The sequence below is a fragment of the Neopelma chrysocephalum genome, unplaced genomic scaffold (assembly GCF_003984885.1).
Source record: "Neopelma chrysocephalum unplaced genomic scaffold, ASM398488v2 Primary Assembly neopelma1_23, whole genome shotgun sequence".
In the NCBI taxonomy this organism is placed as follows: domain Eukaryota; kingdom Metazoa; phylum Chordata; class Aves; order Passeriformes; family Pipridae; genus Neopelma; species Neopelma chrysocephalum.
Window position 1 is genome coordinate 17582308 of NW_020897691.1, and position 26174 is coordinate 17608481.

Genomic DNA, 26174 nt, shown 5'->3' on the forward strand with positions numbered 1-26174 from the left:
ATAAAGCAATACATGCTATCTACTAAATGTGCCCATTAACGGCTTAGTCAATCTTCTCCTTCCATTCCACTATGGAATGAAAAAAAGAATACAAATTCCCCAGATCTGTGTCTCTCTCAAAGTCCAGCGGCACCCCTTTCCCATTCCTTCTTCTTCCTCCCCACAAATGATCAGATATACATTGAAAGAGTGTGTGGTCAGTTCTGCTACTGTTACCTGCCCTGATCAGCACTGGTTCCTATTGCACGTGGCACAGGAGGACAAGAAGCCTTTAGACTAAAATGCCTGGGATTTTGCATCTTTTTGTTAGGTTGCAACTTGTTTCTTCTCCACTTCTGTCATTACCACTCTTGAAGCAGCGGAGGGTGCTCTGCAAAGGCTGAGCAGATACAGTGAGTGTGCGTCCATGATGAGGCAGCAGGAGCAATCACTGCCACTCTTATCTCCTTCCTGTTCACTAGGAGGTGTTTTTCCTGTGTTACCAAGGTTCTCTTCTGACTTCATTAGTGAAAATAACAGTTAAGGAGCTAAGTTCTAGTAACTAATGATCAGCAGGCAAACCTGGAGTTGCACCTCTGTACTCACCTGGAACAAACTGATCACAGAAAGGTGCTGGTGCAAACGAGCAGTGTGTAAGTCAAGCACCCAGTACAATGCATGTGCAGTTGAAGTGAACAATGCTGATGTTTTCCTTATCTGTGTTATCGCACCCTATTACAATCACAGTAATATCTATGGGAGAGCATCCTTGGAGCTCTGGCTCAGAAAGTTCTCTGAAAATCCTGAGGATCTGTGAGATCCGAGTCATTTCCAAAAGACAATTCTATTCACAATCACCCCTCGTGTTGCCGTAAATTTCATCACATTTTATTACACGGCTCAGTTATCTCTATAATCATTGAGGACATCGTTTTGTCAAGATCCCTGGATCACTACGTTGATCAGTGGCGCACTGATCTCCTCCCTGCACCAGCCTTTATCCCGCCAAGCCAATCTTCCCCGGGACTTTCTCTCCGGTGTTTGCCTCCGATGCTCGCGGCGCTCTCGTAGGGAGCATTTTAAGCGCTTTGCCTTCAAGGCCAGCCACAGGGAAGGGGAAGCCTGCCGGTGCGCCGCCCGCTGCCCTACGCCTGCTCCGCACCAGGTGCGCCTCGGCGGGGGCTCACCTAGGGCGGTGCGGGGGAGCGCCCGCTACCGTGCCCCGCCAGCCTGGGAGGAGCGGCGGCGGGCGGCGGGCAGGCGGCCCCACCGCTCCTGCCTCCACAGACCCCTCCTCCCGACCCGCCCCGACCCGCCCGTCGCGCACATGTGCCCGCAGCCAGCGGCGGGCGCTCCGTCGGGGCGGGCGAGTGCCGCCACCTCCTCGACATCGCGCCAGCAGCTCCGCGCCGGCACCGCGTCCCTTGGGCGCGGGGAGCAGGTGGCCGCGCCATGGCTGCCGCGTACCTGCTGGGCAACGGGTCCGCGCCGCTCCTCGCCGGCGCCCTGGAGGTCCCGTTCGCCGCCAACGCCTCCGCCTGCCGCCCTCCCGGGCCGCCCTGCACAGCCGCGCCGCCGGGCGCCTGGGGCAACACCTCGGCGGTGGCGGCGTTGGGCTGGAACCGCTCCGAGCCCTGCGGTGGCGGCAATGGCAGCGCGGGCGGCGGCGGGCCCTGCGCGCCCGCGGGCGGCGGCCCCTCCGTGTTCACGGCCATCGCCATCATGGCCCTCTACTCCGTGGTCTGCGTCGTGGGGCTCTTCGGCAACTTCTTGGTCATGTATGTCATCGTCAGGTGAGTGCCGCCCTGCCCCGCCCCGCAGCCCACGGGCCGGAGTCCCGCCGCGGGGGATGCTGCGGTCCCCCTCCGGCAGGCAGAGCGTAAAGGGCCGCATTGGGGGGTGCGAAGGCTCACCTTCCCCCTGCGGGGAAGGGAAGGAGGCTTTTGATAAAGAGCCGGACCGGGTGACCAGGGAAGAGAAACTTGTGGGGCCGTGAGGGGCGGCCGGTCCGTCAGAAACCGCTGCGGGTCCGGGGATGTCCTACGGACCCTCCGTGCTGCAGCACCTCTGCGAGCTGCCCTGGCCAACGAGGCCTGAATCCCGCACCTGTCCCCTGAGGAGGGAGGATTTAAAAGGCGCCTGTGAGCGTATACGGGTACAATGTGGCACACGGACAGCCGACACGCATCCTCGCGGCTTTCCAGCCACCTCTCCCAAATGCACGAGCAAAATGTAAATGGCACCGCGGCTAAACGCATTTCTATGCCCGTGCATCTCTATGCCCGTCTTTAGAGATCCTTTGGCTCACGTATATTGATATACATGTATATGTACATACATGGGTATACACGTGTATAATAAGTACGTATGCCATGATCGCGTAGTTCCGGCGGTGCTGCGGCACTTCGCAGCTTTCTCTCCCGCAAGCCCACCTGGCCTTCTACAGATCAGATCACGCGCGATAAATCCATTTTCCGTAAATCAGTGGAAAACGGGTGAGAGGGAGTTTAAAGGGCTTCCTTTGCCGGTCTGGGAGCGGAGCGGGCCGGGTGGCTTCTGTGGGGGAACACTGCCACCTCCCGGGAGCGACAGGGCGGGAGCGAGGTGGCAGAGAGCGACAGGACGGAACTGATTGTTCTGCCTTCTTGCTGCTCGTCGTTTCCAAACCAAGCATCCGCTGAGCCCTGAAAAGCTGAGCGGGGGAATGGGAGTGGCCCAGGGGCGCGCTCCCTGTGGGGGCAGCTCCAGCACTTCCACTTTCCCCAGGCGTAGAGCGTCCTTTCTCCGTTTGAACGCTGCCTTCCCCGAGGAGTCGGGGCCGCAGCCGTCGGGCATAAGTGCCGTGGCCGCAGGAACAGAGGCTGTGTCTCGGCATCGCTTGCAGACCAGCGGCACCGGCTGGCTTTGTGGTGCGTGGGTGCAGCGCTGACAGCGCCAGCTGTAGAAAGCCGGGGGTAAGGGTGACGGCCAAGGTTGAGTGCTGCGGCGGGGCGGAGGATGCTTCCTTCGGCACACGTTGGAGATGTCACTGCAAAGCCTGTGCATCTCATAAACCTAGTGGGAACACAAGTAATATCTGTCAGTGGTTCAGACTAGAGCAGTTCAGAAACCTTGTGGTTTTAGCTATAGAGGCTGCATGCACAGAGCTGGGGAGATTCTCTTTTGTCCTGTGATTTTGGTCAGTCTGAGACTCAAGCTATCCATGTGAAGGTAGAGCTTCAGAAAGGCTTCTGAACAGGGGCATGACTGCAATCATTAGAGCAGTGTTGAATGCATTCCTCTGGGAGAAAAAGCAGATGCACAGTGTAACAGAGCCAGGAAAGCTGTCAGCAGAGAAATATGCCACAGGTTGTCCCTGGAATTATGTATTTATTATACTGGGCATAATCCATAATAGGTTCATATTTCTTACAGTAATTAATTGAATTACACTTGCACCACAAAGCCAAATCGAATGAGGCACTTGTATTTAGATTTCTGTCTAAAGAGAGCATCTTTCCCTGAGATGACAGCTTAAAAACAAAAACCAGAAGCAATAGAAGACAGCAAAAATATATTTTCATTTTACAGAGGAAAACACAAATTAAATGGCTTGTCCAAAACCATCCAGGAATTCAGTAGCAAAGGCAGGACTGAACCGAAATCTCCTGTGCATGAACAGCTTTTGGTATGACAGAATTCCTTCCCAATTACTATCACACAGCTGCTTAGCAATTTGGGATGAAAAAAGAGTTTACACGTTAATGGTTGAATAGGATCTGTGGTTTGAGCAACATAAAAATACATTTCCTTTCTGTGCCTCTCTGTAGGTTTAGTATATCTGGACAGCAATAGGGAACTTAGTGATTTATTTTCTGTTGCAAGCTATACCAAAATGACAGTGTTTCAAATCATACAATATGTGTATATGAAATGGTGACTATGTGCTCGCATTCTTGCACCCTTGCATTCAACTACACATAGGAGGCCAACGTTTCACTGGATTGAATTTGGCATCATATAAAACTCCCCTTCTTTATCTACCTTCCCACCATACCTGCTAAGGAAGAACAAAACATTGGACTTCATATTAATTTTGAGAAGAATTGAGACTACTAAAAATTAAGGTGTTTAAGTGATATTGGTACCTAGTTTTCTTGAAAATACTAGGAGTTGGGAGGTAGGTGCTTAGATGTTTCAAAGTCTGTCCTGCTTACCTTTCAGAATCCAGCCCTAGTGAAAGCAACAATGACTTCGTATTCACTGTGCTGCATTCTAATATCTCATGCTTGGTTTCTTTAGAAATTTTTTTTAAAATAATTATATTATTCTTATAAACATTATTATTCTTCAGACTTTTCTGCATGAAGCAGATCCAAGGATTTGGAGCCAGAGCTGTGCAGGTGCTGGCCTGATGAGGAACTATGACGATCACTCCACAATGCCACTCTGTTATCCCTGCTGGGCAAACAGAGGTCAGAAAGCAGACTTGTCCAAGAAGGAGTTAGAAATGTATTGTAATTATTGATATGAAAAGGCTCTTCATGCAAAGCAGGTCCATGGTACATGTTACTCTGTAATTAATGCGTTCTCATCCACCCTGCTCATTCTCCCAGATGGTTCTTCTTCAGCTGAATGCTTTCATCCTTGAATTAATATTTGCACGTTTCATGTGTAGTATGTGAGGCTGAACCTCATGTTACTGATACTGAGCTGTGTCCTTTGTCAAGTACCAAAAAATGTCTCTGAGTGACAGTAGTAATAGTTTAATGTTTTACTGACAGCCATGAATTTCCTGTAATCTGAAAAATCTGTTGATAATTTTTATTATCTATTTTCCTTATGTTCTTTGTGTAAGTGTATATTACTAATATGAACACAGTGTTGTTATGACTGTATCAATAGCAAATGCTGCTTCTAGCTGCTGCAGAGTACAACAAGACAGTGTACAATTAGAACCATATGGCATTGTGTTAATTTGCACAGTAATCTATAGGCTTTTCCAGCTTTCTCATCAAGTTGATGGGATACTAGTCACACAATTAGAGTGCAAAGAAGAATATACCCTGTGATTAAGGCAATATGCTAGAAAGCTGTAATAGATCCTAGGTGAAAATCTTGAGCATCAAAGGTCTGGAAGAGAGGAATAGCTCACAGAGGCCCTAGTCCTCCACGGTGTCAAATGCCCTGAGAGAACTGTAATTCTACTAACAGCCACTGAAGTCACTCCAATTCAGAGTCATTCCTTAATTTGATTTGCTATTAATTTTGTCACATATCATAAACAAAGGGGTCTCGGGTTCTCTGTGATCCTTTGCAAGGGAAGGTAGTATCTCGTTTCATTAGAGTAAATGATTATACTGCTTTAAAAAAAGCCCAAAATCCCCAAAAACCACACACAAAAAAAAAAAGCACAGAGGAAAGAAGCCCTCTCTGAAATTAAGAGAAATCTTTCTACTTTCCTCAAAACAGCGTCTCAATAGTGCTTTTTAAAAAGGAGTTGGGACTGAAGCATCATCTAATCTGGAAAGACTATGGAGCACTGAAAGATCTGGTTACTTCAGCTCACTAACACTGCAGGAAAACTGTTTTACTAAGTAGAACAGAATTTGGGTTGAAATTTCAATTGTAGAAAGAATTGATATGACCAGAGGAATAAATATTCTTACATGTTCACAGAAGTGGAGAGTGTGTTTAGAGAAAAATCCTGAAAATCATCACAAGCTTGAAAGTGGCTGAAGCAAAGCAAGTTTTTCTAAAAAACAGGGGTTCTTCTTTGCAAGAGGACATAGTGTTATGCAGTACGTAAGAAGACCTCTGGCATCTTTTATAGCAGCATAGGTCAGGGAACTTAGAAACAAAGAAATGCATGAAATTCCTTCTTTTCTTTCCTGTCCACAGATGCATGAACTTCTCTGCATTTCGGTGGCATTGCTTTTGCAAGTGTGCGTCCTGCCTGTTCCACTGACTGCAAAGAAAAGGTTCCATCCCAGTGCTAAGAGCTGTTCCCTAAAGCCACAGCAGCCTTATCCAGTAATGTCAGTTATGAATTGATACAGCTCACAGCACCAGTGGGGACAGAACTAAGGGAGTCAAGTTGGGTAGAAACAGCACAGGAGCTGAATCTAGTAAGCAGCATAGCAAGGGGGTGACCCTCAGCATCCTTCCTTACAGAAAGGCAGGTGTCCCTGTTTGCATAGTTTGTGACAGAGCTTACCAACCTTTGCTAGTGGGTAAATGTTTGACTAGCAAGCAGCTCCCCTCCCTCCACCAAGATCAAGGAAAGCAGACAGATAAAATGGAATGTGTACCTCTGTATTCTCTTTTTTTTTTTTTAATTATATTGTTACAGACATGGTCAAAATTTGACCAAAAATACATTGGGCTGAAACCTGGGGATAACCCCCATCTCACTGAGGGAGCAGAAGCCCCTGAGGGTGAGTGAGAGCTCTGCAGCCCCACACTCATCTCCAGACCCAGTCCCAGTGAGCTCTTGCAGCCGGACAGCATGCCGGGCCCAGGTGAGCAGACCCTCTGGCTCTCCTAGTGGCTACCACCAGGCACTTCTGGGCAGAAAACAACCCTTATTGACTCAATTTCTCTTGAAAAAGCTGTTTGATCCCACTGTACTTTTCCTGGAGTATAATTATGTTAATAGTGTTAAATATTTCCTGATTTTTTTAAATTTCTTTATAAAAATAAGTCAAATGTTATGAACTTTTCAGGACTTCAGTAAAAGTAGAAAATATTGTAAGCAGACTGTTTATATTATGTAATTATTAGCAAGCTAACGGCTAATAAGCTATTTAGCTAACATAATCCCAAAATACTGCTTTATTTTGTTTTAATTTACAGTATATTTCCAAATCAAGTATAGCTTTTGCTGAACATGCTCGATAAGTTTTTATAACTTTTCTAGATCAAAAGGTGACATATTTTCAAAAATCTCAAACCTAACATGATCCAAGCCCAAATGTCTCAAAATCGTAGTTAAGCTTACTAGCCTCTTTTCCAACCATAGCCAGCAGCTGGTGTTTAGCCAAAGAGTGGAAGAAAAAGGGGCTACACTGTGTGACTGTCCTCCTAACAGTCTGTTAGACTGCAGAGAGACTTTCTGAGCTGCAGATTGCATCAGCATTTATTCAGTAGCTTTTTGTGGACATTTCTAACATGGAGCAGTCCCAAAAGAAATCAGAATCAAAACTAAGATTGGAAATAATAGGTCACAAAATTTACCACTTCTAAACCAAGCTGCTTTGAAACAAATATTTGAAGCATTTTTGAAGATTTTAAGTTGGTTATTATTATTACTATTGGTTATTATTAGGAGTTCTAAGATGGATGTTGGGAGATCTTCATTAGCAGATATTTTCAAAAAATGGTTTATTTTCATGATGATTCCGAGTAAAAACAAGTTTTCAGTGCCTGATGATTCTCTTCAAAATACAAATCCACTTATTATAACTATATTCTGAATTGCTATGGTTAGGCCAATCTCAAATGAAATTCTTTTTATAGCCATCTGTGCCTTTTTTGGTTTATACTGTGAAGTTTGGGTTTATGGTATTGAAAAGGGGAATATTATAATTATCTTTCAAAACCCCCTGCTCCCTTTTGGGCTTTTAATGGTGTTAACTAGCAAGGAGTTCCACAGCTTAGCCCAGCTGTGATAAGATACATTCTCATTCATCTGCTTAAAGTTAAACACTTCTAATGATGAAAAAAGGTAGGGATGACAGACCATAGCTAGTCAAATAACTGTGAAAGACATGAAATAGATTTTCTCCACCTTCTTACTGAGAAGTGTTCCATTATCAGCTATAAGATCTTGTATCTCAGATCAGGAGTAAAACTTTAGAACAAATATGTCTGTGTAAAATGGAGCATCTCCTCCTCATTGTGTTGTGTAGAGCAGTTCTAACTGAGTGAAGTCTCTTTCTTAAGGGGGAACAGAGAACCGCAGTCAGCACACTGTGAATTTTCAGCCCTAGGATGTACTGCCTGTATAGAAAAATCATCTAATGAGCCAGTTACCCAAATCCTTCTCATAAGGTGATGGTCTCAGTACCTCCATCAGAGCCCCAGTTTCAGCCACAATCTCATCCTTGTCATGTAGAGATCCCAGTACTTTTGTTTTGGTTTTCTCACATAACATATAACTGTGCTCCTTTCTGTCATGCCAGCCTCCACCATCTCCTGCTTTCCCCTTTTCTCCCTTCACAGGAAAGCCTTCCTCTGCATTTATCTCTCCCTAGTCCCTTTGTCTCACTTCTGTTGCTCCTTTCCAGATCACACTCAACAGCCTCACTAGATGATCCCAATCTCTTGTACACAGGAGACCATACCTTGTATACTTAGCATTACTTTGATCTATACAGTCTGTGTGTGGCCTGAGCAGGAGATGTTTCAAGTACAGTCCTTTTTGCAGGTGATCAGTCTACAAATCAGGAGGAGGGTACCAGCACCTGGAAACCAGACAAAATAGGTGTTAACTTGTCCCCTCTAGAAAAATGTCACCACAGTTATCAAAGATGTAGTCAGTGGTTTTACTCTCAATCACACTTCCCTGAAGGCAGAGGGAAGTTAAATTGAAGGTACTAACAGTTTTCCTTTATGTGTCTTCCTAGCAAAGGAAAAACTTCAACAATAAGCACCTGCTGCTGGATAATGGCAATATATTGAAGTTAGCCTTTTTAGCACCATTGATTTATTTCAGGGAGATGTGTTACACAATAACCATGAAAGCAGCAACCTTTATTAGAGACCCATATATACCTCAGCACCAGGCAAACAAAGACTCGGATAAAAGTGGTTTAACAAACAGGACAGATTAAGTTCTGAAATAACTGGCAAGTAGTTTTCTCCTCATTTACCTAGACAGGAAGGGAAATAAGTGTACCAGCAGATGACTGTTTGGGCACTGGAGCTTCCATATTACTGTCATTTGGTTTTTATCATTAAGGAGCTTTTTATGATGTCTGGGAAAAGAGAAGGAAATTAGGGTAATAGGAGTTACAAGACACTGCAACATCTTAAATATTTGTGTGGCAAGGGATATATCTATAAAAACCTGTTCTTGACTGGTTTTTCTCCCCTTTTTGGGAAAAACAAAAAATGCATCACATCAGCTTTATTTTGTATGGGTTTCTGCCAGGAAAATACATTACATGTATTTTGTACATACATATAATGTAAAAAGGCACGAAAATAATAAGAGAGAAATAATAAAATAATTGCCTGTTATGACTGCTGTGGAGTTTGTGTGTTCTGGCTGAAGTAATCTCCTTGCTTGTTAATTCTCTCAGTCAGACATCAAAGCAAAAGAGCAGCCTTCCTCCCGAAAATAGCTATTTTTCTCAAGAGAAAGAATTTTGTTTTTTTTTCCTCTAGGTAGGGACTAAACTCACTGGTTCAAACTAAATAGCAGAAAGAGGACCTCTATATACTGCCTTTCAGTAGCAAAAAAAAAAAAAAAAAAAAGGCAAAACATAAAGACAGCAGCAAGTAATTTTTAGTCCAAAGCCCAACACAGGAAAACAGGATGAGTCAGATGTCCTCACAACTCTCTTGGACACATTACTCCCAGAAAGACTGACACTGGAGTTTAAAGTTGACACTGCCTAAAAGGCTTTCGTTTAGCTCACCCTCTCCCAAAGCTGAGGTCTGAGAGAAGTTGCTGATGGGTTGAGTACAGGAGAAACAGCCTTGAGCTGGTGCTGCTCCCCAAGAAGCAATGTGCTCTGCTTACTTCTACGTTCAGTAAGCAGATACTGCTGGATCTGCACATGCCTTGGTGCTGTTCCAGCGTAAGGAAAGGACAAGCTGGGAAGTCAAAGGTGCTAGCAAGATAACACGAGGTGACATTGGTGATATTCTGACTGAATTTCATTTGTGCTATGGAGGAGAATAAAGTGAAAAAGGAACTTGGCAGTGGGAAAACAAATTATTAGGGAGAAAAGAGGTAGCAACTGAAGCAACTACAGTCCAACAGTTAGCTGCCCTGTGTTCAGATCCACATTCACCAAATACATTTGAACTCCTTCGAGAAATGGGCATCCTCTTGCCAGTAAGTGAAGAGGGGAGGGGAAGGCTGCTCCAGCATAATATATGTGAAGTATTACTGAGTATGTCAAATAACTAAGCCCTTTACTTTTATATCTGCTGCACTTCTACACTATGTCATGCCTTGAGACCTGAAGCAATACCTGATATTCGTATGTTTTTCATCTCTCTAAACCACCATCACAGATCACAGCAGTGACCAGGTAGTGATGTGTTGGGAGTCAGGATCCTAGACTTTAACAGAAGGGAACAACCACTGCATCTGTCCTTCTTAAAGACAGTGAAAGCATCCTCACTTCCCCATTTCAACCTTTACCCCCAAACTCAGGGTTGGTGGAGGAAGTAAGTGAATGTGATGCAAATTGCACAATTTCATTGCAACCAAGTGTGAATGCTTTCTGGTCTTATGTTGTAGCTGCTCAAGACTGGAGGTTTTTTTCAATTCGTTGTTGGCTTGATTTCACTCAGGGCTTATTATTTTAAAATTACAGCCTTGTATATGATCTCTTCAGAAGAACATCAATAAAAGGATGAGTAAGTTTTTAACCACAGGATGGCACCTGCAATCTGGGTGACTTTATTGCCTAATAACCTATAAGGGTTGTACCCAAATTTATGGTGCTTGTACCCAGAGCTGGAATTTAATGACTTAAGGCGTAAGCATTCTGAAGTACCCATGAATAAAAAAATCAAAGACCAATTTTTCAAGCTGATTAAATCATGTGCTCCCAGACAGGAAGGCTAGATCTCTCCAGAATATATATGGCTTCAAAACTTTAAGAGGTTACAGTCCACCACAGCACACATCACAAGTATGGCTGAGATACAATACATGTCCTTAACTCTGTAGAGACCCATTACTATGAGAAGAAAGAAAAAGGACAATAAGATAGGATGGCCATCAGTCAAGTCCATTGTATGAGACCCTTTAGCTCAAAGTTACTTTCCAGAATATGGCCTATCTAAGAGACTTCATTTCAGTGTCAAATATACTAATTGGATTGGCAGACAGAATATAAATTTTTGAGGGTTTTTCCAGACCATCCTGAGTATGACATGACCTTTGTCAAAGCTTTGAGTGCTCAACAAAAATTGAAAGTACCTGTTATCTTAGGAAAATACACCCAAAAAATCCCCTTTCATACAGGTTTTGAATTGCATGTACAAGGTGCACCAGAACAGCCATGGAAAAAAAAGTTCGTTTAAATTGATTCAGCTAGCTGTACTTCACTTGTTTTAATCTTCCCACCCAAGGCAGCTTCAACTAATCTAATGTATGCACGTAATGATTCTTCATTGTGTAACAAGACATTTATGCAAGGAGAACATAAATTTGAAACACTAATCTAATCTCCTCCAGCATCAATAAGGGTTACATCAAGTTGTATGCAAGACCTAACTGCTGGCTGCTTTTTCTTTCAGCAGCCAAACCATTTTCAAGAATGACTGCTTTCTGCAATGAATCTCTATGATAAGCCAGTTTTTCATGTATTTTGCGCTGAACTTAAACACAGATCTTGAAGTAGTCTTTGTCTCCAAATTAGCATTCTGTAGGCAAAACCTTGAATGCCTTTGGGTTGCTGAAAATAGTTATTAATAGTCTGTCATTGACCAGCCCATTTCCTGAGTGCAAAAGACCATTTCTGCTTTCTTCCTAATTGATGTTACTCAGATAGGAAATTTTTTCAAATTAATTTGTAATAGTATGTATTACCCTATTCATTGAGCTAAACATGGACCACCTCTCTAGCTTCTTTGCACCAGCTCAGTGGTACAAGGATGCTGTAAAGCTGATCTGGTCCAGAAGGGCCAAAGGGTCTGGAGGAGGGTATATCTCAACAATCCACATGGATGTAAACCACTTGACCAAGGAGCAGTATGGACATGACTCTGATAGCATACAAACTGTGTCTGTTAGGCTTAGATAAATTGTTATGCAAACTAAAAATTTCATTAAATTTAAAGAAAATAGATGCTCTTCATGTTAGTTGGTCTCTACTCTTGAGTCTTGGAAACCTAAAAGAAGTGACTCTTCAAAAGTTTTTAAAGGTGATAAAGGCGGAGACTAAACTATTGGAGTGGACAGGCCAGAAACAGAGCTGTGGCATGTCTCTTGCAGAAAGAGAGAGAATCACAAGTGTACTCATATCTCCGTGTTCCATGTCTGAGAGGTGGAAGGGAAGGTGCTTGTGGCTGCTGTTCAAGGTGCTGTTACACTTTGTGCAATGGAATGGGGTGGTCTTTCTAAGGTTAATCTGGTGAACCTTTTATTCAGTTTGCAAATTACAAGCGGCCCATGGGCAGACAGTTGAAGAGTCCATTTCAAGACTTTCTGTTAATCCTTGAATGCTAGGAACTTGGTGACTATCTGAGCAGGATTCTCATTCTTTTCTCTATTGCTTTTTCTTATTCTGAGCAAATCCCAGTTGAGTGGACCTCTGCAGCTTAGATTTTCAAACTTGAAGTGTATTTTAAAGCTTTGTTTGACTGAAGATTAGAGGGAAGGTAGTTTTCCCTAAAATATTAGACAGACATAAAATGTATTCTTACTTTAGTAAATCTGATCTATCATCTACTATTACCAACAAAACAACACTTCATAAACATAAGTATTTTATGATACAAAACCTGCACTGAGGAGTTAGAAAGGGCATACTAGTGAGTGTGCCCACTAGTGTATAATGAGCACAATTAATTTGGGTATGTATCAAGACCAGTATTGTGCTAAATATTCACAAAAAAAATTGAATCAGCGTGTTCTATTACTCTTTTCATTATAGAGTTGTAAAATAGAAGTAATGTCACTCAAAGTGAACATCCTTCTTAATTTACAACCTTGCTCATTGTAATGCAAAATTTAATATACTTGGTGTTTTAGATGCTGAAATTTTAATGTAATCTAAATACTAATATCCAGATTTTCATGGGTTTGCATTTAAGATTCTTTTTTACACACCTGTTAATTTTTAGATTCTCTAGTGGCTTTGAATGAAAATGTGAAAGCAGTATCTTTTAAAAGATTGTATTTATAAACACAATAGTTTGGGTATTATGAAGTCCCTTTGAAGTATAGAAATCTCATCACATATACATCTATGTCTGGTTGATGGAGATATTTGTGCTGCTTGTTTAAATAGGTAGACTGATACCTCAGCAAAAAGTATAATAATAGCTAAGATCAAGACTTTGAAAAGCTCCATTTGGTGGACTGTTATTTTTCATGCTGTTAAAATTACATTAATCAATTGCTTCAGTATTTATTTGTTCGTGCCAAAAGGAATTCTGAGGACACTGGTAATCTACTTATTTGGAAAAATAGATGTTTTACAAAATGTACCTTTCAGAAATAAGCCCTTTATAAAATCTTGAAATATTCAGTACAGAGAAACGCCCAAATCCCATAGAAATCTCTGAAAAAATATTGTAAATTTCAGTAGGCTTTTGTTGATTAGGCAATTGTGGAGATAAATACTTTCTATCACCATAAAAGCTATGCTTTTGGTCATTGTAAGAACAGCATGATTAGAAGTACAAGGATTACAGAGTACATCAAGCAAAACCCTTCATTAAGTCTGTAGTGGTCATTAAACAAAGTAAGTCCAAGAACTTTTAAAGTGAAACTGTCAATGAAAAGAAGATAGCAAAAAGGAAAAATATGTAGCATTTAAGTGGGATAAGGCCCATTCCTAGTAAAGAAACTTTATTCCGTTTATTCAGACCTTTTTTCTGTCCGTCCTCTAACATGCTAACCTGAGAGTCATGTATTGGTTGGTGTATTTAATTTTTTGTGCTGTATCAAGCATTCCCTTTAAATCATAAGAATGGCTTTAAGTACTGATATAATTATCATCTGATGATGCGCTCTCCAGACAGAACTATGCCAGAATCATATGTGATGGCAGCAGCACTGAACAGTGTGCCCAGTTGTGCTTTCCTGTCCAGCCATAAAGATAAGACAATCATCTAGGATGGGCATCTGAGCAGGGATCAGCAGCCTGGGTGAGGGCACAGAATCCTCACCACCTTTCCCTGTTTGTGCAGAGCTGAGAGCCACTGCCTCTCTGTTGCTGTTCCTGCCTGAGCAGATCAGACAGGAGCAAGCTGGATGTGTCTGCTCAGAACACAATCTAACCTCCAGGTTAGCTCTCTGGATACACCTGAGTATATCCTCAGACTTATGGAAAAGACACTCGTTTTGATAAACCACAGGGATTAGTACAACCTTTACATTCTGGGTGACAGTAAAAGCAACATAAAAATGTTGCTGCTTTCCTTCTTCTCTGCAAAATTCTCCAGCAAATTCCCAGGAAATACTTTCTCCTTCCTCCAAACAGTTTTTAGAGCTGCAGCTTACTGTGTACCTCTCCCACACTGCAATCCTGTACGTTTTTCCTGTAAATTTTTCCAGTTTCCAGGAGAGAGAGTCGTGAATGCTTGCAGCAACTACCTCCTCTTATGTTAGTATTACAATCTTGTTAGATAAATGGAGTAAGAAAAGTGTTTAGGGGACTTTCAGAATATGGGTTTTATTTAAAACTTGGAACTATCATACTCAGATCATACTTTCTCAAGACAGCAGTAAAGAAAGAGCTTGGATCTACTTGAAAATATGTTTTTAAAAACCACCCTAATTTGAAATTAGGGTTACTAGTGGCTCCTTGTGCATAGTGCTAGAAAATGAGAGAACAAATCCAATATCAATGCTTTCAAATGTTCATCATAAAGAGCTATGTAGGTCCATTCAGCATGAAGTCTGCATTTCTGCAGACCCTACCAAAAAAAGGTTCCAAGTGTGTGTTCTCTACACAGCCCCATCATTGGGATTTTTTTGCAACTGAGTCATGTTCTGAAGAGATCTAAGAGCGATAAAAACCATGAAAGACTGTATTTTACACTTTGTCTTTCCCAGCAGGTTCCCTGACAGATCTTTTCAAATGGGCTATTCTTCTTGCAAATCACTCTATAAATTGTTGAATGTTTGATCAAACACCCTGCTTGTTAGTTTTGCAGAAACAGAAGGAAGTTTTCTCAAAAGAGCAAGCTATTTGATGCACCAAAAGCCAGGCAGCCACAGTGCCCAGCAACCTCGACAGCAAGGGGGGCAGCGTAGCCAGGAACATTACTTAAAGTGAAACATTCATTGTACCACTGCAAATCTATAGCATCCACATAAAAAGTGGATCTCAAGTGCTGCTCAGCTGACACAATGGACTTGCAAATGTTCTTCAAAAATTTGATTAAACTAAGGAGGAATCTGGACTCTATCCTTAGTAATGCAAATACAAATTAAAATATAAAATGCTTTCCCTTCTCAGCTGTGATTTGAGTGACATATTCAAAATTGAGGAAGTAGGGTTTGGGTTATTATAACAGCACAGACTCAGGGAGAAGAGAGTGCAATGAAGGTTGAAGACCCTCCTGCCAAAATAGTCACTGCAGAGCAGAGCAGAGAGAGCATTTCTACATCAAACAGCAGGGCTGCAACATCCACCTGGCATGCTGGTTCTATTGATACATTCAGTGCATATGATGAATAACATCTGTTTTCTTGTTTGACTGAAGGAACGTCTGTCTAACTTATATTGGACATTGAGATTAGTAGAGCAATTATTTTAGAATTCTGTAATTATAAACTAATGAGAAAGTCTAAAAGCCTGAATTTTTAGACACCGTGGATTTGATAATTATACTAATCTCTTAGGTACTTATTCCTTGAGGAATTACATCATTACTACTCCACAACCTACAAATGAATCCTCTATTTCTACAGACCATGGTTATGATATTTGGCATGACATCAGCAAGTACAGAAAATCTATCCATGTAGTACAGTGTCTGATGTGTAAAAGTACAGGTTTTTTTCAGCTTCTCAATTCTTTAGCATCTATCATATTGTTTCTTCTGTGTATATCCTTTCCCTCAGCACGAGTTAAATTAATCTTTTCTTCCTTACATCCTTTAGCTAATGTCTCACTGAACTATCAACATTATATAGGTAAATCATAGCAAGGTCATTTGGTTAAAAGCAGAAAATACGATCTTTGACAGTATCTAGCACATCATTTTACAGAAATTTCTTATGGATGATGCATTGGACTTAATTTTATTTAACAGTGTCAGCTATGGTCATTCATGCATTGCCGATTTTTTTTTCTAGGTACACGAAAATGAAGACTGCCACCAACATCTATATTTTCAATCTTGCCTTGGCAGATGCCCTAGCAACAAGTACTCTGCCATTCCAGAGTGTGAATTACTTGATGGGAACATGGCCATTTGGTACCATCCTCTGTAAGATTGTTATATCCATAGACTACTACAATATGTTCACCAGTATCTTTACACTCTGCACCATGAGTGTAGATCGCTATGTAGCTGTTTGCCACCCAGTTAAGGCCCTTGATTTCCGTACCCCCAGAAATGCCAAAATTGTCAATGTCTGCAACTGGATTCTCTCTTCTGCCATTGGCCTGCCAGTTATGTTCATGGCAACTACTAAATACAGGCATGGTAAGTCTGGCTTTCATTCCAACATTTAAACTCCTTTCTGCATTGTTTCGTTTTAATGTAGAGACATTGAATTAGCTTCTGCCCTCCAATCTGTATAAAGCAAGTATCGGTGCAAATGGGCCCCTTCAACAATTTTGCAGCTGGCTGTAGTTGACTGGACAAGCACTACATGTCATCTGTGTTTTACAACAGGCAGCTCCAGCTCTTTCTGTGGTCCATGCAAGTCTTGCTGCCTCACATGGTTACTGTAGTGTTTGGAAAAGCATCTGGGCCTGCCTGCCTTCTGCTGTGGGGCAGTTATGCATTGTCTTACAGCACAGAAGCCTGCACTTTATCCAGGATATTCCCACTGGGTAGATATGTTGCATGTAGTCTGGGAGGATGTGATACAGAGCAGAAAGCACAATTCTGGATCACTGGTGCTCAAAGACCTTCCATAAAGGGACAGTGACAGCAAGTCAGCATAAATCCAAACTCACCATGGTGCATAGTTGCCAAGTGACATGTCATTTTCTTCTCCATTGCCCTGAAAGGCCCAAACTCTTAGGATATATGGTAGCTAAGCCATCTTTCTTTTCACCAGGTTTTGAAAGTGAAAACAAGGCAAGGTTTGAGCATTTGTGACAATTCAACTCTACTTCTTTTCCAGTATACGTTTAATTCCAAGCAATAGAATGAAAAAGAGGACACGTTAATTTGGTTTTGTTTTTCTAACTCCATACGTGTTTTGCAAAACTCTGTCCTATCAATGTTTGTGTAAACAACGGCTCACAGATTGCTTCATTTTACATGTTTACTTAGTAAATCCTCATATATTTGCCTATGGTATTTAATTGAAAAAAAGTTTAAAAAAAAGCAAATGAAGAACTGACCCCCTTGTTCTTCTCTGATATTTTCCTCCTTCCCCAGGCTCGATTGACTGCACACTTGCATTCTCCCACCCTGCATGGTACTGGGAGAACCTCCTGAAAATCTGTGTGTTCATCTTTGCCTTCATCATGCCAGTCCTGATAATTACTGTGTGTTATGGGCTGATGATTTTACGCCTGAAGAGTGTTCGCATGTTATCCGGCTCCAAAGAGAAGGATAGGAACCTGCGGAGAATCACAAGGATGGTTCTTGTAGTGGTGGCAGTGTTTATTGTCTGCTGGACTCCCATCCACATTTATGTCATCATTAAAGCCCTGGTCAACATCCCAGAAACTACTTTCCAGACTGTCTCCTGGCACTTCTGTATTGCTCTAGGGTATACAAATAGCTGCCTTAATCCAGTCCTTTATGCATTTCTAGATGAGAATTTCAAAAGGTGTTTCAGAGAGTTCTGCGTCCCCACTTCCTCAACCATTGAACAGCAAAACTCCACCCGAATCCGACAAAACACTCGTGACCATGCTTCCACTGCCAACACTGTGGATAGGACTAACCATCAGGTATGACTAGCAGTGGAGATGTCATCTCTGGATCCAGGCCACCTGCCTGGAGATGACATGTATTCTGAAGTTACTGTCTCTACTGATTTGTAGCTATCTGAAGGTCTAAACACCTTCGAGGTTATATTTGAAACTTCTGTAGGCATACACAGAGACCCCAGTCCTGCATGGTGCTAGTTGTTCTCTACCCTGCTTGATATTCAGAAGTCAAGGGTTTTCAAGGTTACCTTGCCTGACTGGGTCCCACATGCATGCATGTACAAAGCACACAAAACAGCATTTCATTTGCAGGATGTTTACAACAGGTGACTGATTGAAGGTTAATCACAGATTTCTCTGTTCCTACTCCTGGTCTTCTGATAGAGACAGGAGTGCGACAAAATACAGATCTCTCTTCTTCTCCCATTGCAGCAGTGAATAAAAAGATAAAAACCTGTGTGTGTTCACTTTTGACTGATGTACAAAGAAGGCCTACCTGGCCTTGTTTTTCCTGAAAGACATGCAAGAAGTAGACAAAAGCTTGTCTATATGCAGTTCTTATATCAGATATGTGTTGACTAAGGTGGGTTTTGATATAGATATATCGATAGAGAGATAGATAGAGAGATAGATAGATAGATAGATATAAATATAAACATACATGTTAAGGACTATTGTGCCATTTTGCCATTTTAGCTCTACTAAGATACTTTTTCCATGTAGAAAAAGCCTTTAAGGAGCAGACATTTTATGACACATCAGATACCAAGAGAAATAGATTTTTTTTTTAATTCAGCCTTTGGTTGCTTACTTTTTGCAAAGAAGCTCTTTTGTAAATGTTCAGTATCCATGGTCCTGTAATTAGTCCAGAGAATTTCCAATACCCATCCTTCAGTGAACATCAAACAAAACATGAAAGCAAATCTTAACATTCATGAAAGTCATTCAAGCAAATCACAAGCAGTAAAAGTTTGAGTTGTCTCTGTAATTCCTTAAAAAGAAGAACTAAAGGCATAAGCCTGGTTCATTCCTTGCCATATCACCTTTCAGCAATATACTTAAGGTTGCTCACACACCAGTTTCTCACTGCTGCCACTTTAGCCACAAGCTGGCTGTTTCCTTGAGGTGCAGAACTCAGTGGCTTCTTGTGAAAGCAGCTGCATACCTGCCACTCAGCTGCTGCCAGAAAGCATAAATCTGAACATTACCATCTCCAAACAGACTAAACAGTAATTGCACCAGAAAAGAGGAGGGACCAGTCTAAAGGGAGAAGGGCTAAAGTGAGCTTTATTAAGCATCAGCAGTTGGTATTTTTGTTCACCACTGTCTGATTCATACGTGCCAAACCATGGCCTGTGAAATCAGCACCTGCTCAGTCTTACATACACTTTGGTGGTGGAGCAGAACTGCCAAACTTGGCACAGGCACATACATATATGTATGTATGTATATACATGTAGTATTCACTAGGTGTAGCAAATTATTAGAGAGACTCATCTTTTAATAATCTATTTGTAACCCTTGGTGGAGTCAATTTTGTGCGTGCGTCCAACAACAGGATTGCGTCTCTTATGTAGTACAATTCCAACTTTCTAAAGTGTGGTGTGCATGCGCCCATTTTCTAAATTTACTTATGGATCTTTATATTACTTTTAGGAGAGCTGTACACTTCTACCCGTAGCAAAGATTAATGTGACACTGACCAGAGGCTGGTGAAATAAAGTCTATTTCCTTGAGCACTGAGCAAACACAGAATAGAATATGTTTCCCACAAAGATCTTTCAACCTACACCAACAGGGAAGACAGTCTGCGGAGGCAGGGATGAACCAAGCAATGAAGTGAGCTTGAGAGTGACAATAAGAAGGAAGCTAGTCTCATAGTTGCATTCTTTGTTGATTAGGGATTTTTTTTCCGTTCAGGGAATAGTGATGAAGTTAGTTAAGAAGAAATAAAGCATATGTAAAGAGAAGGGAAAGGGAAGACACTGAAGGGAAAGGAAGGTGAGAGGAAGAGTGCTGGGGAGAAAGGGGAATGTCAGTAATGAGGTCCAAGTGAGGCAGTAAGGATGGAAACTGAAGCAAAGAGACAATCTGCATGGAACAAAGGTGTATACAGAGTTATAAGAAGTTGCTTGACTACTTTGGTAGCTCTTCCTAGCAACTAACTTATCAGTTTTCCCCAGAGCCAAGGAGAAGAAGACCACACTTGGAAGCTCAGGTCCTCATAGATGGGCAAATAGGTCTCTTTGCATGGTCAGATATTTGAAAGAATTTGGAGTGGCCAGTTTCACTTCCCTCACCACCATCCCTGCAGTCCCTGCTTGAGCAGCTGCTGCTGTTGCCATTGCTTTACTTTTGCCAGATGTGCTCACTTCATGATGACCTGGGCCTTCTCCCAGGACTACAGCTCAGCAGTTGTTTGGTGCAGTCTTTCTCTCTCTCCAAAATGTCTATAGAATAGCAAGCCATGTTCAAAGCTTAATATTAAACTTAATTTATCTTTTTTCTCCAGCAAACATTTCTGTAAGAGATACTTTTGTTGTTGCTTTTATCAGAATGACAAATAAGATTGTAGAACTAATCTACACTGGAAAGGTTCTCCGGAGTAGTACTTAAAAGTGTAACAAGTAATATTTTTATATTATTATTTTAAACAAAGAAAGCCCTAGAGTGAATGCAGCTTTTGCTCTCAGAAAAGAAAAAAGAAAGAAAATAAATCCCCAGACAAACCAATGTTTGCTCAGACAGTCAGATTTCATAAATTCTGTTGACAGGGTATTCTTTTCACAGGTAAGTGCCTTCTGTACAAGAAAGTCTAGCTTGTATATCTGTATTGATCGAAGTATACTGACAAGCTCTTTCTTGCAAAGATGAGGCCTTGGAGAGCATTTGGTATATGAATTCTAATTGCAAGGCTGTATAGTACTAGGCACACTTCACATAATTTTCTAAGAAACAGATGTTCTACAAATTCCTTTTTTGCCAAGTGAGAATTCTTTTCTCCTGCTAAAATTAATGAGAACTATAAGGCTCAATCACATAAGGCCTAACGCTCTTAAAGCACTTAAAAATAAGCATCGACTGGTGGAAGGAACAACTGTATTTTCTATCAGTGCAAAAGCGCTAACAGAAAACATCATAAATATTCATATTATTCTGAGTTAAGATACTGGCCTTTGGCCTACTCTATGGCTCTTTGGCATTACCAAAAAGGTGTAGATTATGAGTTTGATTATTGTTTTATCAGCATTTACAGAAAGTGGAAGTGTGAAATAAGTTCAAAACTCCTACAGAAAAGCGGCATCTTGCAAATGCACAGAGCAACATCTGATCCGTAACACTGATGGTGCGAGCATTTATAGAAATTGTGTATGCTCAGTAGACAAACACAGCTCTGAGTGGCTAATCAGGCATGCAAAAAACTGGAAGAGTTGTAAGATAGGTGTTTCACATCTGGGGGGGAATGTATGCTGTGTTACACTCAACTAACTCCTGCAGTAAAATGCATAGGGTACATCTATTCTGAAGAGAGCATAAAGGCTCAGCTCACTTTAGTTCAGGGAGGGATATGCAGTCTTATAAGTGTATTTGCATGGAGAAGGAGTGATGGAATCCTGAAAAAAACACTCAAAACACAGAACTGCTTACTTTGAACTTTTTTCTGTATGACCCAGTGTTGGTAGGGAAAGGTAATAAGGACCAAAGACTAGCTTTTGCAAATGGTTGAGAGTTTTTGATGTCATTGGCATTAACCTGATTCATATAAAAGACCTTGGCAAGTATTTTGAAATAGCTCTTACTTCAGATGCTCAGAGATAATTGCATTACTTCATCTCTGAGATGAAAAGAAGTTTTATTTTTTTAATTTAAAATTAATTGATAATTATTTTTCCTGAAAACTATGTTTTCCAAATATATTAAATTTTTGCTATGTTAATACCAAAAATATAAATACTTAGGAAACTCAATTATTACTAATTATTGAAATCCGAGAAACTTGTTTCCGTGAATTAGTTTCTTTGTGACCTGTTTTATAGCTGTTTTTATAGCAGTTTCACCTGAATGTATCCAAGCAACTAAGCAAATTATGTATAGGCACATCTTCAGGACTATTTAGTCATCCTATGTAACTATATTTTGCAATTTTAGCTTCTGATGCTTTCTCCTTAACTACTGAAGTGTCTAAATGCCCTAATGGAAGCTGCAAATCCTCCTCATATGCTGAAAATGAGGCCTCAGATGTGTTCAGTAAACAAAGACTCAGCCCTGAAAGCTTTGCCCTTATTGCTTGGATTGGCAGTCACGTGTAGAAATAAAAAGGATGTTGGATTCAAGAAACACTGTTTTAAGTTGAAACAAGGAAAAATTGAAAGCTAGTTTCACTTTGACTAAATAAATGAAGAAAGTGATTTCTTACCTTTCAGTTTTCCCAGTGCTATGTGAGAGATTGCAAACAAATATGGGGAATGCTGGTGAGTCCTATTGCAGAAACATGAAAAAGCTGGGCAGTTTCTGTAACTCCAAACCTTGGCAGATTAACATCTACCTGTATTAATAGAGAATGGCCTTTCTGTGTATTTTTAGAAAATTGATGTATCTCCCTTGGAAATTTTACTTTATTTCAATAATAATTTAAAGGTATTGATTTGTTAAGAAGCCCATTTCTGGTAAGATAGTGACATCAATGAAACACTTGTTGAAGTTCAATAGACCCTTAAAATCGGACTTTCTTTTGTAGCTGATTTGTACTGTCATGGGCTCTTTGTGAATCTTCAGGTATCATCTGTGATTCTGCTGTCCATGCCGTAAACCCTTGATTTGCAGTGTCTCCTACCCTGTTTTCAACAGGTTCTAGTACAACATTTGTTGGGCAGCAAAAAGGGATTCTTGACTTTCAGGACATGCTGTGCAGTAAGCAGGTTTTCTTGATGAAAACATCTGTAGTGGTGTTGTGCCTGCATACAAATTGAACCTAACATAGATTCTGCAGACACCTGGGGCTGAGAGGTTTTTGGGTTTGTTTGCTGATGTAAGTCTGTCTCACACCACATTTAAACTGGACTTTAGCTGCAAATCCAAAAGTCAGACAATATCCTGAAACATAGAATGTATCAACTAAAATACTAGCTCTTCTGTAACTGCTACAGAAAGCATACAGGGAGGGAGTCATATCTTTCAATACTTGTGAAATTCTTAGAGAGTTCCACTCTAGAAAGAGAACAACTGGCTTGATACAGAGTATATTCTAATTCTAAGTCAATTTTCAGACCTACTAATGTTTTTTTGTCTTTGAAGGTCAGACATAAAACTTTTCTGTTACTTCATGGCAAAGGCATGGTCTTTATGCCTTACTCTCTATGTGTTCAGCTTTATACAGCAGGACAGTAGATGCAAATGAGAAATTAATTCCTCTTAAAAGAAACCTGAACACATGTAGACACACACACAAACTTTTGGGTGGGAAGATGCCAAGCAACTGCTCATTGTATTTGCAATTTCTTTCCTTTCAGTTGGAACTTCAAGAAGCTGAAACTACTCCACTGCCGTGACAGGGTCTCCTGCTGCATGGCTCTCAAAGCAGTTGCATACCAGTGCCACAGTGTGTCTGGGCAGTATGCTATGGGAACATGTAGGATATACTTTCCCTCAAAAAAATACCACAGAGGAAAGCACCTGCTTTTCCAGTCTGTCACAAATTGCTTCTGCAGCACATCTACTTTGCACAGAATAGAAGCATGAAATATAACAGCAAGCAGAGCCAAGAGATATGAGGGCTTGCCAGGCTCCTGTGTTCAAAACAGTCATGTTTACCAGGAATACGTAAATGAGTCCAAAACACAGCTATTGTACATGTAGCAATCTGACATGCTCTTGATAAGTTTATAGTGGTGGTAAAACAGGTTGGAAACAAAAATTCAAAGGCTGGACAACTATACTTTGAAAAATGAAAGTGAGCTTTTAATGATAGGTAATAATGGGATATGAAGTTGTAATACTGTTGGGTACACTCTATTTATTCTTAAAATTTTTAGAAGTGTTTCCTGTGCAGGTTTTATTTGCGTGCTGAAGTCTAACAAGGTCATCTAGAACAACACATTTGCAGTTCAAGAGGTCTTCTCTTACAGGATTGCAATTTCAAAGGGAAAATATTTCTCTAAGTGATCACTTAACAAAAAAACCAAAACTCCAAGCTTCACCTTCTGCTTCTGTTTCTCATGTAAGAAAAGAGTAAAAATCAAAACAACGAGCTATCATTTTTTCTAAAAGAGATGAGTAAATGAAAGTATTCCATGTTATTGATTGTCAAATAATCCCCGAAACAGTATACATTAACATAAATTCCTTTGTGAATAGAAATGTAGCTATAAACCTGTCAGAGCTTGCACAGGCTGATGATGTCTTCTCTTTCAAGTAGTTTCTCAAATTTCAGTTGCTCTGTCAGCAACATTTTCAATTTGTAAGTCATCAACAGCCCCTATTGTGAAGTGCTTGAAGCAGTTAATGCATTAGTCCTTTTTTAAAAAACAAAAACAAAAAAACCCAGACAAACAAACAAACAAGTTACATTCTGCTAGATATCTATTTTTTCTTAACCAAACCTGTAATATGTTTGCTTTTCTAACTAGTGTAATATAGTCTGCATCTGCATTTTGTATTAACTGCTAAAACACATTAAGATTTCAGGAGGAACCATTGTACTGCAGTAAATGCCTCCTTAGCTGTTTTCTAGTATGAGAAATAGAAATATCCATGTAGATAATTTGTGGTGCGATGGTATTTTCTAGACATTGTTTGTTACTTGGTTTGTAAATAAATCATTAGTAGCTAAACAGGGGAAAATGTACTTTGATGAATTTAAGTGTATTCTAAAATACAACTCTATGGAACAGGGAGGTTTTTTGTCTTTTTCTTTCTGCACCCAAAATGTATTTCTTATTTTAATTGTTAAAATCTATGTAACAATAAGCGTTTAATGTGAAATTGTTTCTGCCATAGACTGCATAATAAAGATTGAAGGCCAAATACTTGCAAGTTGTAAATTAAAGGATTATTTGAGTTTCATCACTGCGTTCCAGCTAAATGTGTAGTCTAGGTATCAGAATATGAAACTAAATATAGGGGAAGTGCCTTATTTTTTTTCCTTTTCTGTTGAAAATTCCACTGTGTTGTCACATGGATTTAATGTTTAATTTTGTATTAGTTTAGCTGTATCATCTCATAGTCATCATTAAAGTTTAAATCAGTCATCACCATTCTAAGAGGTTTTGCATCTAATTTTTAAACAGCATAAGACAGGCACTTGGAAGAAATTGACATTGTTTTACACCACACAGGAGTATTACTTAAATAACAAAACCAATATAAAATACACCAGAGATGTAAATACATTAACATCATATGACACCATTACTGTCTGATGTGTTTGGAGTAATTTGACATGCTCACATACAACAGCCTTACAAAATTTAAAAATATTGAATGACTATTTGAAAAGTCTGATAGATCAAAAACATGTTTAAGTAAACTTAAAATCATAGATTTGTGACTAGTCAAAAGTTCATCAGCTTTAAAAAAATTTACATAATTAATTGAAATCAGTATTTTTTCTCTACTTAGAATGGAATGAAGTACACAGGCATAATATTGTGGCTTGCCAACAGACAGCCAAATATTTTAAAAGATTTTCTGCTTCTGTTGTCCAACAATTAATTGAGCAAGCTGACTGTAATTATTTCTAGCAGTATTAATGTTTTAGCCTTGATGCTTTAAGGATATGAGGAAACAAATTTTATTAACAGAGCATTAGCAAAAAATAAGAAAAAGTCTTTTTTTTTAATTTTTCCCAGAAGGCTTGAATGTTCATTGGTAGTGCTTTACAGTACGTAGGATATTATTACATAACTTCTGTGTCTGTATTGCAAAGCTTTAATAAAACTGTGTGTGTGTTTCTTGTATATTTGCAACATACTGTATTGAAGTATATGCTGATTAACGTGTTATGCCATATATTAGTAGTTTAGCTTTAAAAAATACCATGTGATCAACCAATATGAACACAACTGCCTTGGAGGTTCTCAGGTTAATTACCCACCTGCCTTAAAGAATATGTTGTAGTTTTCATTTAAAAAAGGGGAAATCCCAGTAGTTCAGTATTTTAAAAATATTTTTTAAAAATTCCAGGTAGTATTTGGGTTTGTCCCTCTTGTGCTGAGAACTCGCTGTAGATACTCAGCT

The 26174-nt window shown here is 40.4% G+C and overlaps 1 protein-coding gene and 1 long non-coding RNA gene across 2 annotated transcripts in view; one reads left to right on the forward strand and one right to left on the reverse strand.

Annotated features, from left to right (window-relative positions):
• Positions 1 to 1507, reverse strand: part of LOC113970111 — a 210942-nt gene extending 209435 nt beyond the window's left edge. Inside the window, exon 1 of the long non-coding RNA XR_003535042.1 lies at positions 1447 to 1507. This is a non-coding gene — a long non-coding RNA (uncharacterized LOC113970111). The remainder of the gene's footprint in view (positions 1 to 1446) is intronic.
• On the forward strand, positions 1254 to 25903 carry OPRM1 (opioid receptor mu 1). Its single transcript, XM_027688647.1, has 4 exons — positions 1254 to 1772; positions 16178 to 16530; positions 17440 to 17960; positions 23450 to 25903. Exons 1-4 carry the CDS (start codon positions 1432 to 1434, stop codon positions 23486 to 23488), a joined length of 1254 nt encoding a protein of 417 aa, XP_027544448.1. The 5' UTR covers positions 1254 to 1431; the 3' UTR covers positions 23489 to 25903.
• The last annotated feature ends 271 nt before the right edge of the window (positions 25904 to 26174 follow it).